We start from the raw sequence: 14,652 nt of genomic DNA, 5'->3' as shown, positions 1-14,652 counted from the left end.
AACACAAGAAATAAACAACCTAAATGCAGCTTAAGTTCAATGTAAGTACATAAAGAAGCAATTAAAAAAATCATTAAATTTTATATGAAATTATTACCTTCTATACATACAAGTCAACTTTTAAAATTGTTGAAAGTACAATAAACAATAATATCGTAAAAATATATAAAGAGTCTAAAATGGATCTTAAAATGAATGGATCCTAATAAATCACACAAAAGGTATTGATTTAATTGTAATTAATTTGGCAATCCTTTGACATTACGTGCAAATTAGTTTACCGAGAGACAAATACGTAATGCTACAATTATAGAATTAAATATTTGTCTCTCGGTAAACTAATTTGCACATAATGTCATACTACAATTATAGAATGCGATAAAAAAATTTACAAGGCAAAAGTTATAGGTAAAACGAGATTTTAACTGCTCATTGCTGTATGATTTATGTAGGACTTTAATAACTTGATTATTACAAAGAAAACAAATTACTAATATTCTTGATGCTGCCAGGGTGATTGATTGATTGATTTATATTGTTTACTGAACAAAGAGTGGAATATGAGAAATGAAAGATGTAATGTACAGCCTGATCTTTCCGGTGACCTAAGTGGTTTAGCGTCCGCCTCTGATGTGAGAGGTAGCGGGTTCGAACCCAGGCCGAGTCATATGAAAGACTTACAAAAAATGGTATTAACAGCTGCCTCGCTTGGCGCTTAGCATTAAGAGGTTATTGTTAGGGCTGGTCGGCCTGGTGTCAGGATAATGTGACTGGGTGGGACATCATGCCACATGTCTCGGGCAAGACGCCCCAGTGTTCGACATCACTATAAACTACCACACAGCAGAGATCGTAGCGATATGCATGAATTTTTTTTAAAGCTAAGTTAAAAATCCAAATCACACACACAAGCACATACACTCTGCTCTTTGTTATTATTGTGAGTGTATATAAAAACCTCAAACCTGTCAATAACTCCAGCATATATATATATATATATATATATATATATATATATATATATATATATATATATATATATATATCCAAATCTGTCAATAACTCCAACATTTACACAAAGCTCCAACCCGTTAACAATTCCAACATGTACATAAAACCCAAAGATGTTCCAGTATGTAGGTAAAGACGCCAAAACCTGTCAAAACTTGACTCCAGCATGTACACAGAAACTCCAAACTTGTCAATAATACATACCCTAATTTTCTCTTAGGAAGATTTACACTTTTCTCCCACTAAATGCTAACACAGGCCAGACAAACGTAATGTGGAAATAATAGAGCTTTTCTGACACATAAACATATCAGTGCAGAAATGAATCATGAAAGTAGTGCGTTAAATATGAGAAAACCAAATTTGCATCAGGTGAACTGTGCCTCCTTACAGAATTTATGCACTCATTACATGAAAGTTTAAATAAAACAAGAGTTGTTAGCTACCAGCAGGTCACAAAACAGGCCCCACTTCTGTGGCATGTATTGGGTTCAGATAAAATAGTTTAATAATGTATACATAATAGGTTATGACAACCTAGCTTTGGTATGTGCCACCGCTTACTCATAAAATGTACCTACAATGAAAAATGGAGGTAAATAAGTGACATTGGTGTGGAAGGCAGAGCAATGATATAACAATGTTCAAGGAATCCAAAAAATGAGGTATCGTGCTAACCAGATGCACAAAATACTGAGCAAGTTTCATGGAAAAGGTGAAAAGATGTTTCAATTTGAGGTAAATCTCAATTATTGAGTAATTGTTGTTTTTTTTAAAATATAAATCCCGGAAAGAAGATCACAATGACCCAGTTTATAGACAAATTTATCACATATCAATGCACCTATGTTTGGATGTCAATCAATAAAGTGGAATAGAAGTTATATCCTGGATTAGCAGACAGGATGGGTGAATGCACGGAGAGATGGAAAGACGGACGAATGCATTGACAGATGGAAGGCGAGACTAATGCATAGACAGATGGAAGGATGGATGATCGCATGGACAGATGAAAAGACAAGATCAATGAATGACGAACGAATAAATGGACACATGGAAGGACAATACGAATACATAGACATATGGAAGGAGAAAATACATCCTATGAAAAAATCGCGTCTCGAAATTGGGGTACAATGAACACTTTTAAAGAAAGACCAATTTTCAATGAACACTTTTAAAGAAAGACCAATTTTCAATGAACACTTTTAAAGAAAGACCAATTTTCAATGAACACTTTTAAAGAAAGACCAATTTTCAATGAACACTTTTAAAGAAAGACCAATTTTCAATGAACACTTTTAAAGAAAGACCAATTTTCAATGAACACTTTTAAAGAAAGACCAATTTTCAATGAACACTTTTAAAGAAAGACTAATTTTACAGTAACAATACTCACCGTCTACTTTAATGCTGTCAACATTCACTTTCCAATCGCCACTGATTGACGAATTGGTCAAGCCGTCCTTGAGAACCGTTGTCAAAATGCTTGAATTTATTGGAGAGTTTGGTTCGTCCCTAAACTGAGCTGTGAAATTCACAACAACACTTCCTTGTCTGAAATTGGAGAACAGCTGACATTTCAGAGAGTTCCTATAGATGTCGCTATACACGTTTACATTTCCTCAGTACACCCTGATTAGCCCTAATCATCTCCCTTGAAAACGAATTGACATTTATCTGTCGACCACATATGCATTAATGTATATTGGGAATAAAAACTATTAGGCCATATATATCGTTGTCTCGGCATCGATTCAGAAAGTTGTCTCAAATATATTTCTTTAGAAAACAGAGGTTACAAGTGTCTCCCCAGAAAAACTCTGTCAATGTAATTTTGTTGGATCTATACAGTTATTATGTTGAAGATATTTTTAAGAATTATGCAGAGTTGATTTTTCAAAGAACTGTTTTAGATGGCGTTGATATTAAGCAGTATTTTATCGAGTCGGTTAAGCTACATTTAGCTACTAACAATTACATTTTACATACAGATACTAATGATATGAAACAATGTTTACTAAAGTATGCACCGTTATGACAGAGAACTTGTGGCATCATAAAGCATGCCAGAATATATTCATATACTCACGAAAATTTGACTTCTGAAAGTCCCAGAAACTGGCGGCCAAGTTGTTTACTCCCTGCACGAAGAGACTGGTTCACCTAAAATGCATATGAAAACGTAGATACTGAGTGACAATTTCTTAGTGTGCTAAAGTAATTGGCAATACAAACCGCACATAATGCTGAATGTCCTTCTTTTATGTGAAACTATACAACTGTTCCCGGTCAGAAATAAGTATATTTTAAGGTAAGACTGCCTGCATATAAGCATACAAGCTAAAATCAGGAGTGTTAAATCAGGAGTGCCAATATGTTTTCACTATGTATGGACTGTTATAGAATTATTAATGAAACGTTGGACTTTAACGCATGCAAACTTATTTCATGGCCTTTGAGGCGTCTTCACTGTTTAAGATATCTTCATATGGTAAAGCATGCGTAAATGCAGCTCTGTTAATCTCTCTCTCTCCCTCTCTCTCTCTCTCTCTCTCTTTGTTGGTGAAGACATGTGAACCTTACCTTTGTTTCAACAAGTGTCCTGAGCTGCTTGTACTGCTCTGAGGATGTATTGTCAAGTTCTGTTGAGTAGTTGACGCCAGTCTGAATAATAAAGCTTCCAACGGCGGTAACAATTTGTGTAGGAGTCGATGTTGGCGTGACCGTTGACGACGTTGTTACGGTACTAGTTGGAACGATAGTTGATGTTTGGGTAATTGTTCCTGAAGTTGTGGGTACAACCACTTCAGAAGTTGACAATGCAGACGTTGAAGAAGTGGGTGAAACAAAGCTCGATGTTATAAAAGATGTTGACGTTGTAACAACTGATGTTGCAGATGTATCAATTGTTGACGAAGCTATGGTAACAGAAGTTGATGATATTGCTGGAGTGGTTAATGTTGTTTCAGCTGGTGTTGAAGTTGTCGATACTAACGTTGAAGTCATCACTGGCGTTGATGTTACAATCTGTGTTGAAGTCGAGGCAGTAGTTGATGAAGGTGTGATGTCAAGTGTCGAGCTAGTTGCTGTCGGTGTAAAAGTTGTGACAATGGGAGTTGAAGTTGTTGTAATGATTGACGTTGTGAAGAAAGTAGTAAAGCTTGCGACAATTTCTGTTGAAGTTGTTGTAATTGTGGATGAAGATGTGCTTACAGGAGTCACACTTGTTGTCACAGGGGTCGAACTTTGTATGATTAGTGTTGAACTTGATGCAGGTGTGGAAGTTACCAATCCTGTCGAGGAAATCGTATCGGTTGTCATTGAACTTGACATTACCGTGGTAGTAATTGTAATGTTTGGGGTTGAACTTGTTACAACTGGTGTTGATGTGATCAATTCCATTGTGGAACTTGTTGTATTTATAACCGAAGATGCAACGGAGGGTGTTGAGCTTGTTACATGTGAAGACGAGAGAGCTGGTGAACTTGTCATTACCGATGTTGAACTTGTTGCACCTGTTGATGATAGTGTGGTAAATGATACTGAGCTAGTAATTGTAGGAGTAGCATTTGTGAATTCTTGAGTTGTAGACGATGGCGTTGCAACTGGTGTAGAAATTGTAACAGAAGTAGCAGCACTAGTGAATATGAGTGTCGAAGAAAACACAGACGCTGAAGCTGAAGTTGCTATGACAGGTACAGAACTTGTAAAACCAAGCGTTGAATTCATGACATTTGTAGCTGAAGTTGTGTCTACAACTGTCGAGCTAACAGCCTTGCTTGATGAGCTTGTGATCGCAGGAGCTGAACTTGTAAGAAAAGTTGTTGATTCAATAGCTGTAGTCAATAGCGTACTTGTTGCCATGGGAGATGCAGTTGCAATGATAGATGCTGAACTCGTCACAACTTGCGAGGAGCTAATAGTAATATTTGATGAGCTCGTGGGTAAAATGGTTGGCGTAGTAATAACTGGTGTTGAGCTTGCTGGTGCAATAATTGAACTTACGACTGTGGTAGTTGAAGTTAATGCAACAGGTGTTGAACTGGTGGCTTCATATGTTGAGTTAATGACTACTGGCATTGATGTTACGACAGAGACTGTGCTCGTGACCATCGATGGTGATATTAAGTTTGTGATCGATACAGCTTGACTATATGAGCTAGTGAAAGTAGAAGATGAACTTGATATCACAGGTGTTGAGCTTGTCATCACTGAGGCAGAACCCGATAGTATTGGACTGGTACTCACGGATGTAGAGATTGTGCTTGTATCGATGGAGACTGAACTTGTCGCCGTTGAAACTAAACTTGTGATCATACTGATTGAACTTGTAACTGTAGACATTGAGCTTGCGACCATACTTGTTTGACTTGTAACTTCATGCTTTGAACTTGAGAACGTATTTGTAAATGAAGACACTAAACTTGATATCACATTGGTTGAACTTGTAACTGCGGGCATTGAACTTGTAATCATACTGGATGAGCTTGTAACAGCAGACAATGAACTGATCATACTAGTCGGACTTGTATCTGTATGCAATGAACTCTGGATAACAGTGGTTGAACTTGTAACTGAGGGCATAAAACTTGTGACAATAATGATTGAACTTGTCACTGAAGGCACAGAACTGGTCATAGTGGTTGAACTTGTAACTGCGGGTATTGAACTCGTGACCATACTTGTTGAACTTGTAGCTGCAGGCACTGAACTTGTGATAATGCCAGTTGAACTTGTAAATGCAGGCACTGAACTTAATAGCATACTGGTTGAGCTTGTAACTGCAGGCATTGAACTTGTGGCCGTACTTGTTGAACTTGTACCTGCAGTTACTAAACTTGTGACCATGCCAGTTGAACTTGTAACCGCAGGCATTGAACTTGATGTAATGATGGTTGAACTTGTAACTGTAGGCATATAACTTGATATCATGCTGGTTGAACTTGTAACTGTAGGCATGTAACTTGATATAATGCTGGTTGAACTTGTAACTGTATGCATAGAACTTGATATCATGCTGGTTGAACTTGTAACTGTAGGCATATAACTTGATATCATGCTGGTTGAACTTGTAACTGTAGGCATATAACTTGATATCATACTGGTTGAACTTGTAACTCTATGCATAGAACTTGATATCATGCTAGTTGAACTTGTAACTACAGTCACTGAACTTGTAATCATACCTGTTGAACTTGTACCTGCAGGGATTGAACTTGTGGCCATATCAGTTGAACTTGTAACTTCAGGCTTTGAACTTGATATCATACTGGTTGAACTTGTGACTACAGGCACTGAACTGATCATACTGGTCGAACTTGTATCTGCATGCAATGAACTCGTAATCATAGTTGTTGAACTAGTAACTCCAGGCACTGAACTTGTGACCACACTTGTTGAACTTGTAACTTCAGGCTTTGTACTTGATATCATACTTGTTGAACTTGTAACTACAGGCACTGAACTGATCATACTGGTCGAGCTTGTATCTGCGTGCAATGAACTATTAATCATAATTGTTGAACTAGTAACTCCAGGCATTGAACTTGTGACTATACTGGTTGAACTTGGAACTGCAGGAATTGAACTTGAGATCACACTGGTTGAACTTGTAACTACAGGCAGTGAACTTACCATACTGGTTGAATTTGTGACTGGAGGAATTGAACTTGTGATTATAGTGGTTGAACTTGGAACTGCAGTCAATGAACTTGTAACCATATTTGTTGCGCTTGTAACCATAGCCATTGAACTTAACGTACTGGTTGAACTTGTAACTACAGGTATTGAACTTGTGATTATAATGGTAGAACTTGTCACTGCAGGAAACGAACTTGCGATCATAGTGTTTGAACTTGAAACTGCTGGCATTGAACTATTAACTATACTGGTTGAACTTGTGTCTGCATGCGATGAACTTGCAATCGTACTGCTTGAAGTTGTAACTGCAGGCATTGAGCTTGATATCATAGTTGTTGAACTTGTAACTGAAAGCACTGAACTTGTGACCATGCTGGCTGAACTTGCAGCTGAAGGCATTGAACTCGTGACCATGCTAGTCGAACTTGTAACTGCATGCATTGAACTTGTGATTACTGTGGTTGAAATTGTAACTGCAGGTATTGAAATCGTGACCATACTGGTTGAACTCGTGTCTACATACACCGAACTTGTGACCAAATTGATTGAACTTGTAACTGAAGGCACTGAACTTGAGATCATAACGTTTGAACTTGTAACTGAAGGCATAGAACTTGTGGCCAGACTGGATGAGCTTGTAACTGCCGGCATTAAACTTGTGAACATGCTGGTTGAACTTATAACTCCAGGCATTGAACTTGTAATCAATGAAATCGAGTCGGTAAAAGAACTAGCGGGTATTGAGATTGTCGCCACACTGGCTGAGCTTATCGTTGAAGAACTTGTAGTAGCAGCTGCTGTGCTTGACAGTAATTGTGTTGAAGTTGAATATAACGAACTGTGTACGCCTGATGTTGAACTTGCGATTACAAAAGAGGAACTTCCTGGCACCACTGAAGAGCTAACAGCAGTGGGCGTTGAACTTGTAACTTCTGGCAAGGATGTTGTAGCAATAAGTGAAACAGTTGTAACAGAAGTTGAAGAACTTGATAATACTGATGTTGAACTTGTTTTAATCACAGATGAATCACTTGAAGTAGTAGGCGAAAAGCTTGTTACTGGTGGTGTTGTACTTGTAAAATCAGATGAAACTGTAGCGATTGGTGTCGCGCTCGTCATTGTAATAGATGATGATCCAACTGGTACTGAACTTGTCATGACAACTGAAGAGTTTAAAACTGCTTGTGAAGAGCTTAAAGATGATGTAGCTGAGGTTGTTGTCAATAGGAAAGAGCTTGTCGGACCTGTTAAAGAACTTTTATCCGTGAACATTGAACTCGTAATCATGGAGGGAACACTGCTGACAACTGAAGTTGAACCCATTGTCTCATAGGAACTCGCATGGATAGTTGCTGAACCTGTTGTGGATGAACTTGATGTGGAACTAGTAATGACAGTTGAAGAATTGCTCAACACTGATGGCGAAACTGCTGTCATGGTAGCGCTGGCTGTAGTTGAAGAAATCATCGTTGAGGAGCTGGTCGAAACAGGGGTAGAACTAATCGAAAAAGATCCAGAGCTAGTTTCAATTGACATTGAACTAGATACAACAGACGAAGGTGATAATTGTAACGAGCTGTACCCTGGTGTCGTGGAACTTACAAAAGGACTGCTTATCATAGACATAGAACTCAGACTCGACACAAGAGCCGAAGTGGAAACACCTGGTGTAGAACTTAATGTGACAGAAGTTGATGAAGATCCAAGTGAAGATGTTGGTGCAATAGACGTCGGTACCGCAGGTGTCGAACTTGCCAAAACTGTCGAGCTTACAATTTGAGAACTTGATATTTCTCCGACGGAGTTTGTCGTAACCTGGGACGCGCTTGTCGTGGCCAACGTTGAACTTGTAAGAGTTGGCATGGAACTTATCATCAGTGTTGAAGCACTCGTTATGACCGGCACCGTTGTTGTACTATTTGATGAACTTGCTGATGAACTTGTCATGCTAGATGATAGGCTTGTTGATGAACTTGTCAATACAAACGTTGAACTTGCCGTTGACAAGTAACTTTGAGAAACTATCAACGAAATTGTAGCAGAGGTGGAAGAAAGTCCACTAATGGATGAGGAACTTGTCACTGAGCTTGTATCTGCAGATGATGAGCTTAACAATATGGTGGAACCTGAAATAAAGTATTTCAATTGGTAAAAAGATCGCAAAAAGATTTAACAAATATAACGTATTTGGCATCCTACTATTCTGGTAACTGAATTGATCATTTGTTTTTTGCGAGCTCTGGGGCACCGGTTTTAAAGCTACATTTTTTAATATAAAAAAACCGATATCAGAGAAAAACATATACATCCGGAGTATGTAACCTCCCAACAAACAGCAAACACGAAAGAGACTGGCCATTTAATTTTATTTTTTCGAGAGGTGTCTATCTTCCGATTTCTTTCGTAAAAAATATCCATCCCCCAAATAATTTGATAAAATTACACTTGCTCTAGTTTGCTGAATATAAGAACTAATTTCATCCTGTCCCTATCCCCTCCATCTCTCTCCCCTTAACTGAATTGGTCGGTATAGATAGAAAATATCCATGGGAAATTATGTCGATCGACTAGGTCACTTTACTGGTAAAAGCCGGATTGCATTTTCCGATCATGGAATTCTTGCAACGTTTCGGTTGTGTGATCCTATCTGGTCATGCAGCAAATAGTTCGTCGGGAGATAACAGGGTTAAGAAAAGCAGCGTGTGGCAGAGTTGTCCTAAAGCGGTGGCCTTTACCGATCACTGCCATCGTACCTTGTCCGCGTGGTTCAGATCTCAAGTTCGACTAATGTGACTATGTGAGAAAGCTTCCCGTAGATCAGTGGTACATACGGGATTCTCCAGGATTCTTATACCAACAGTTATACTGGCCGCCATATATAGCATTCCGCATGCTGAAAAATGGCGCCAGGCCCACAAGAACAAAGTTAAGGTGCATGGATCTATCGTGGCCATCACAGCACGTATTTGGACCGTATGACTTCAACTGAACACAGCAGAAACAACAGACTATAAAATGATAAGATGTACCTAGACTGCACTGTTAATAGGTAAAACTATTTAATAAACTGCCGTTAGAATACGCAATTATTTTCTTGTTCATTAATGAAACTTTAAAACAATGACGAAGTCCAAAACATTTTAAAGATTTCAGTTCAAACACGCTTATAAATGTGAAAGATAGCAACTTAACGCAATAAGGGTCATGTATCCAGGCCATATTGGTAATGTATTCAGGTTATGGTGGTCATGTATCCAGGCAGTAATGATCATTTATCCAGGCCATAGAAGTCATGTATCCAGGCCATAGTGGTAATGTATTCAGGTTATGTTTGTCATGTATCCAGGCCATAATAGTCATGTATCCAGGCGTAATGATCATGAATTCAGGCCATGATCATGTACCCAGGCCATAGACGTCATGTATCCAGGCCATAGTAGTCAACAATGTCACGGATGAGTAACCTCAACTTTACCAAAAATAGGTTTGAGATTCATTCAAACATGAATGTGAAATTACTGTGAAGTTGTGGACTTGGTCAGTTTGTGGTGAAGCTGTATACTGAATTGAAATAAGTTGTTTATTCAATTGACATTTGATTAAATATGTTTTGCCCATTGATAATTACAACAATGCAAGCTGTATACTCCATTCAGTCAGAATTAACTTCTATGCACAGTGTCGATCGAAGCTTAACTCAGCCATTTCCGTCGTGTCATGAGGCAACCTCGTAGTGGTTGTAGGAATACACATCATGTTCATGCGATTGGTGATTTGCCTCTGGTCAAGTGCACCACATATGTTACGACAATAAAAGATGAACATAGTCCGATTGTGACTTTGTCTACTTCCGCTGCTATTAGTCATATATGAACGAAAGTAGTTCAGAATATAGTCCTCAACGACGAGGAATCATATCCGAGGCTTCTTTCTCTTCTTCATTGAAAAGGTCTAGAATATTCCGATTCAGTATAGTGTCTGCGGTACTCATATTTTGAAGTCATGCAGCCAGAATACACATTGTAATAGTCCAAATGGAAACATAAGCCATGATGATCAAGCGACGGCAGTTACGTCTTCAGCAGTTTTGTCTCTACTTGCCTGTTAGAAAATGTCTGGGTCTAAAAGACATTATCGGTTGTTGAGCCCAGTGAGTGAGTGAGTGAGTGAGTGTGAGTGTGTGTGTGTTTGTGTGTGTGTGTGTGTGTGTGATTTGGATGTGTTAACGTAGCTTAAACAATCTTTTAGTCATACCGCTACGATGTCTGCAGTGTGTCAGAGTTTAGTGATGCCCAGCACTGAAGCTACATACCGCAGACATGATATCCCACCCAGTCACATTACCCTGACACCAGGCTGACCAGTCCTAACACTAACCAACTAAGAATGAGCGCCTAGCTAGGCAGCTGTTAGTACCATTTTTATAAGTCTTTGGTATGTCTCAGCCGGGGTTCGAACTCGCGACTTCCCGCATCCGATGCGGACACTCTAACCACTTAGGCCACCTGAGCGGTAGCGCATTGAAAGATTTATAAAGAAAAACATTCAACTGTTAGATTTAACGTTAACAAGTTTGTTGGTTTGAACATCGCCTTATCGGTTTTACCAGCCTGATTTGACTGTTCCTTACAACAAATTTCCTTTTTTTAGAAAACAAATAGCATACTGGCATGATACTATATGTGAAAATGAGATCGATGACAAACTGTATTGTCGAGGAAACTGTTGACAAGATGGTCTGATGTGTCGACACTGAATAAAGGTAATGGCTGAGACATTAAGGAATATTACAAAAACCAAAGTAAAGAAAACGAGGGGGAAAAAGCTGATACGAAAAACTACAAAACAAAGATGTCACTTTCTTTCCAGCAGATCTGTTTAATCCTAACTAAAACCAAAATTTACAAGTTAATCAAAGCTTGGGTAAAACCTTTTAAAATGCTTCTTCGACAAAATATGTCATTTTCATTAGCCCTAAAACAAATTCATTTACTTGAATGATTATTGATCAGTCATTTACCTGAACCTTACAAAGTCATTTAACTGACTTTTGCAAATTCATTTACCTGAACCTTAAAACAAATTTATTTACATGAATACAACAACAAAGTCTTTACCTGAACTTTACAAAGTTATTTGCCTGAGTGCTTGATCAAAATCATTTATCTTAACCTTACAAGATTCATTTAACTGAATCTTGCAACAGAGTTGTTTACCTGAACCTTGTAAAGCAATTTACCTAAACCTTACAACAAAAGCAATTTGCCCGAACCTTACAACAAAGTCATATTCTGAACCTCACAACAGTCATTTACCTAAACCTTGCAATAAAAGTCATTTACCAGAACCTTGCGATAAAAGTCATTTACCTAAACCTTGCAATAAAAGTCATTTACCAGAACCTTGCAAAAAAAGTCATTTACATAAACCTTGCAACAAAGTCATTTACCTGAATACAAAGTCATTTACCTCAATAATACAAAGTCATTTACCTGAACCTTAAAACAAAGTCATATTCTGAACCTCACAACAGTCATTTACCAGAACCTTGCAATAAAAGTCATTTACCTGAACAATACAAAGTCATTTACCTGAACAATACAAAGTCATTTAACTGAACCTTACAACCAATTCATATTCTGACCTAATGGCTGAAAAATAACTGGTTTAGTTCAAGATGAAAACTTTTACAAGAGATGGTGTCAACAATACAATAAACAAACCGTGTCCAACCGTTACATACTGAGAATGTTTTCAGGAAACCTTGATTTGTATGCTTCAAAACTCCAATATTATGGTCCTTCACACTTTGTGTTGTTTTTTTCGTTTTGTCAGTTTTCAAGGCACTGTCATTGTTTATTTCTACAATTTAGAACTGTGCTGTTTTGGCACAAAAGTTTCATTCATTTAAATATCGATCGACAAGGTTTGTCCATCTAACACGAGGACCCAAATTGACCTGTTTGAGGTTTAACAATTAATATGAGGCAAACTTATGGAGCGAGATATGTAGTTCAATATAATTACTTCAGATGCTTTTCATTCTTTTCCATTCAAGAGAAATGGGAGCAGTTTCCAAGGTTACGCGTGTTGTTCCTTGGAATTACATTTCTCAATCTATGTTGAGTGTAAAAAAATAAAATAACAAAAACGATAAAGACAATTTCACCGTAAAACCACAGGCATGCATTTAAAGGGAAATAACTCGAGCAACCTTAATATATGTACTGACATCTTACCACCATAAATACAAATTCAGTAATAGCTGGACAATGATTTAATATAATTTAAATTATTATTTACGTAAAGCGCCGACAATTTCTGAGCGGTTTGCGGAGGAGACAGAAACGGACTTTCAATTTCTTGTATAAAATTTCACTTGATAAAATGGGATAAAGGGAAGGCCTTATTTTCAAAAACATCTTCCTTATTAGATAATTATTGTATGTGTTCAGAAAAGTGGAATCAATTGTACGTGTACAAAAATGGGCATCATTTGTCTGTATACAAGAAAGATCCAACAATTGTCCGTGTACAGAAAAAGACGTCAATCGTCCGTCTACAAAAAGGAGGAATCAATTGTTGGTGTACAAAACAGGGCATCAACTGTCTGTGTACAAAAAGAGGCATCAATTGTCCGTGTACAAAAAAAGAGGACTCAATTGTTCGTCTACAGAAGAGGGCATCAATTGTCTGTGTACAAGAAAGAAACATCAATCGTCCGTCTACAAAAACGAGGTTTCAATTGTCCGTGTACAAAAAAGAGGTATAAATTGTTAGTACACAAAACAAGAGAAGGGTGTCAATTGTACGTGTACAAAAAGGAGGAGTCGATTAGTAGTGTACAAAAAGGGCATCAATTGTACGTGTACAAAAAGAGACATTAATTGTCCGTGTACAAAAGAAAAGTATCTTCATTTCCTCATATCAGAATGTTGCAATATGGACCAGACCGTACAACATATGTTGCTGACAGTTGTTACGGAGGTAGGCAATTTATGAACAATTTATAGCCGTGTTATCAACATGTTGGCAGGACACGAATTTTTTATCGAATCCACGTGTACAATAGAAACTGCGACATTGTAATATGTGCATCAAATGAACCCTATTTAAAGGTGAAAGTTAAAAAGGACAGGTACAATAATGTATGTATTTATGTATGTATGCATGCATGCACGATATATTCTTTGTCATTTCAACAATAAAATGTGCAAAAACTGTCAACATATGACAGAGACCAGTGACTAGAGAAAAACTAAATATACATGGTCCAAACAAAACGTGCAAAACAGAGAATGTAATTTATCTCATCACATGTAAGATTTGTAGCCTTCATTATGTCAGAGAAACTGAAAAGCTACATAAAACGATCAACCTTCATAGATCTGATTGGATGACAAAGAAGCTGTACATAAGTCCGGTCGCAGAACACTTCTCCTTCCCTGGCCACACTTTGTGACATTACACTTATTGCAATTGCTCACAACCCCAACTGGAGTTCCGAAACCAGGAAAAGAAAAGGATTCTTACTGGATACGCCGCCTTAGAACATTGAAACCAAGCGGTTTAAGCCAAGAAGACTAGAAAACGACAGCCATGCACAAATAAAATTATCTTTTGCACATTTTCTTTTAAATAATCCTCTAAATTTGCTTAACAGCCTATAATTACTACTATAACAATAAAATATCTGTCATATAATTTGCGCTTACATACATTTACATAAAACAACAGATGTAGTTATGGCTCATCGATTTCTAGGTCAATAAAAATATTTTCCAGCATCCGCAACAAGTTGAAATAAACAAGTTGAAACATAATACATTTAAAGGATTAATTCCTGTAGAAACAGCCATGCAACGTTTTGCAAACACAACGGTTTTTGTGTTTTATATGTTTGTCTTGTGTATGTTTTATACTTGCCTTTGAAAATGACTCAATAAGAGTCAAAAGCGCTAAGGCTAGTTAGATACTAGTTTTGCACTGTTCATTGTC

The 14,652-nt window shown here is 37.6% G+C and overlaps 1 protein-coding gene across 3 annotated transcripts in view; it reads right to left on the bottom strand.

Moving 5' to 3' along the window:
* LOC149793101 (uncharacterized) overlaps window positions 1-14,652 on the bottom strand; it is a 93,834-nt gene that overhangs the window by 18,798 nt on the left and 60,384 nt on the right. For all 3 annotated transcript variants that reach the window (XM_089967011.1, XM_089967010.1, XM_089967009.1), the window contains exons 2-4: window positions 3,598-8,780; window positions 3,104-3,177; window positions 2,411-2,568 (exon numbers count right to left, since the gene is read on the bottom strand). In XM_089967011.1, the coding sequence (XP_089823137.1) occupies window positions 2,411-2,568; window positions 3,104-3,177; window positions 3,598-8,780 (5,415 nt within the window). The remainder of the gene's footprint in view (window positions 1-2,410; window positions 2,569-3,103; window positions 3,178-3,597; window positions 8,781-14,652) is intronic.

The sequence above is a fragment of the Sinohyriopsis cumingii genome, chromosome 8 (genome assembly GCF_028554795.1).
Source record: "Sinohyriopsis cumingii isolate HCF-2022 chromosome 8, ASM2855479v2, whole genome shotgun sequence".
Taxonomy (NCBI): Eukaryota; Metazoa; Mollusca; class Bivalvia; order Unionida; family Unionidae; genus Sinohyriopsis; species Sinohyriopsis cumingii.
Note: the sequence above shows the minus strand (reverse complement) of the source record. Positions and strands in the feature narration are given on the sequence as shown.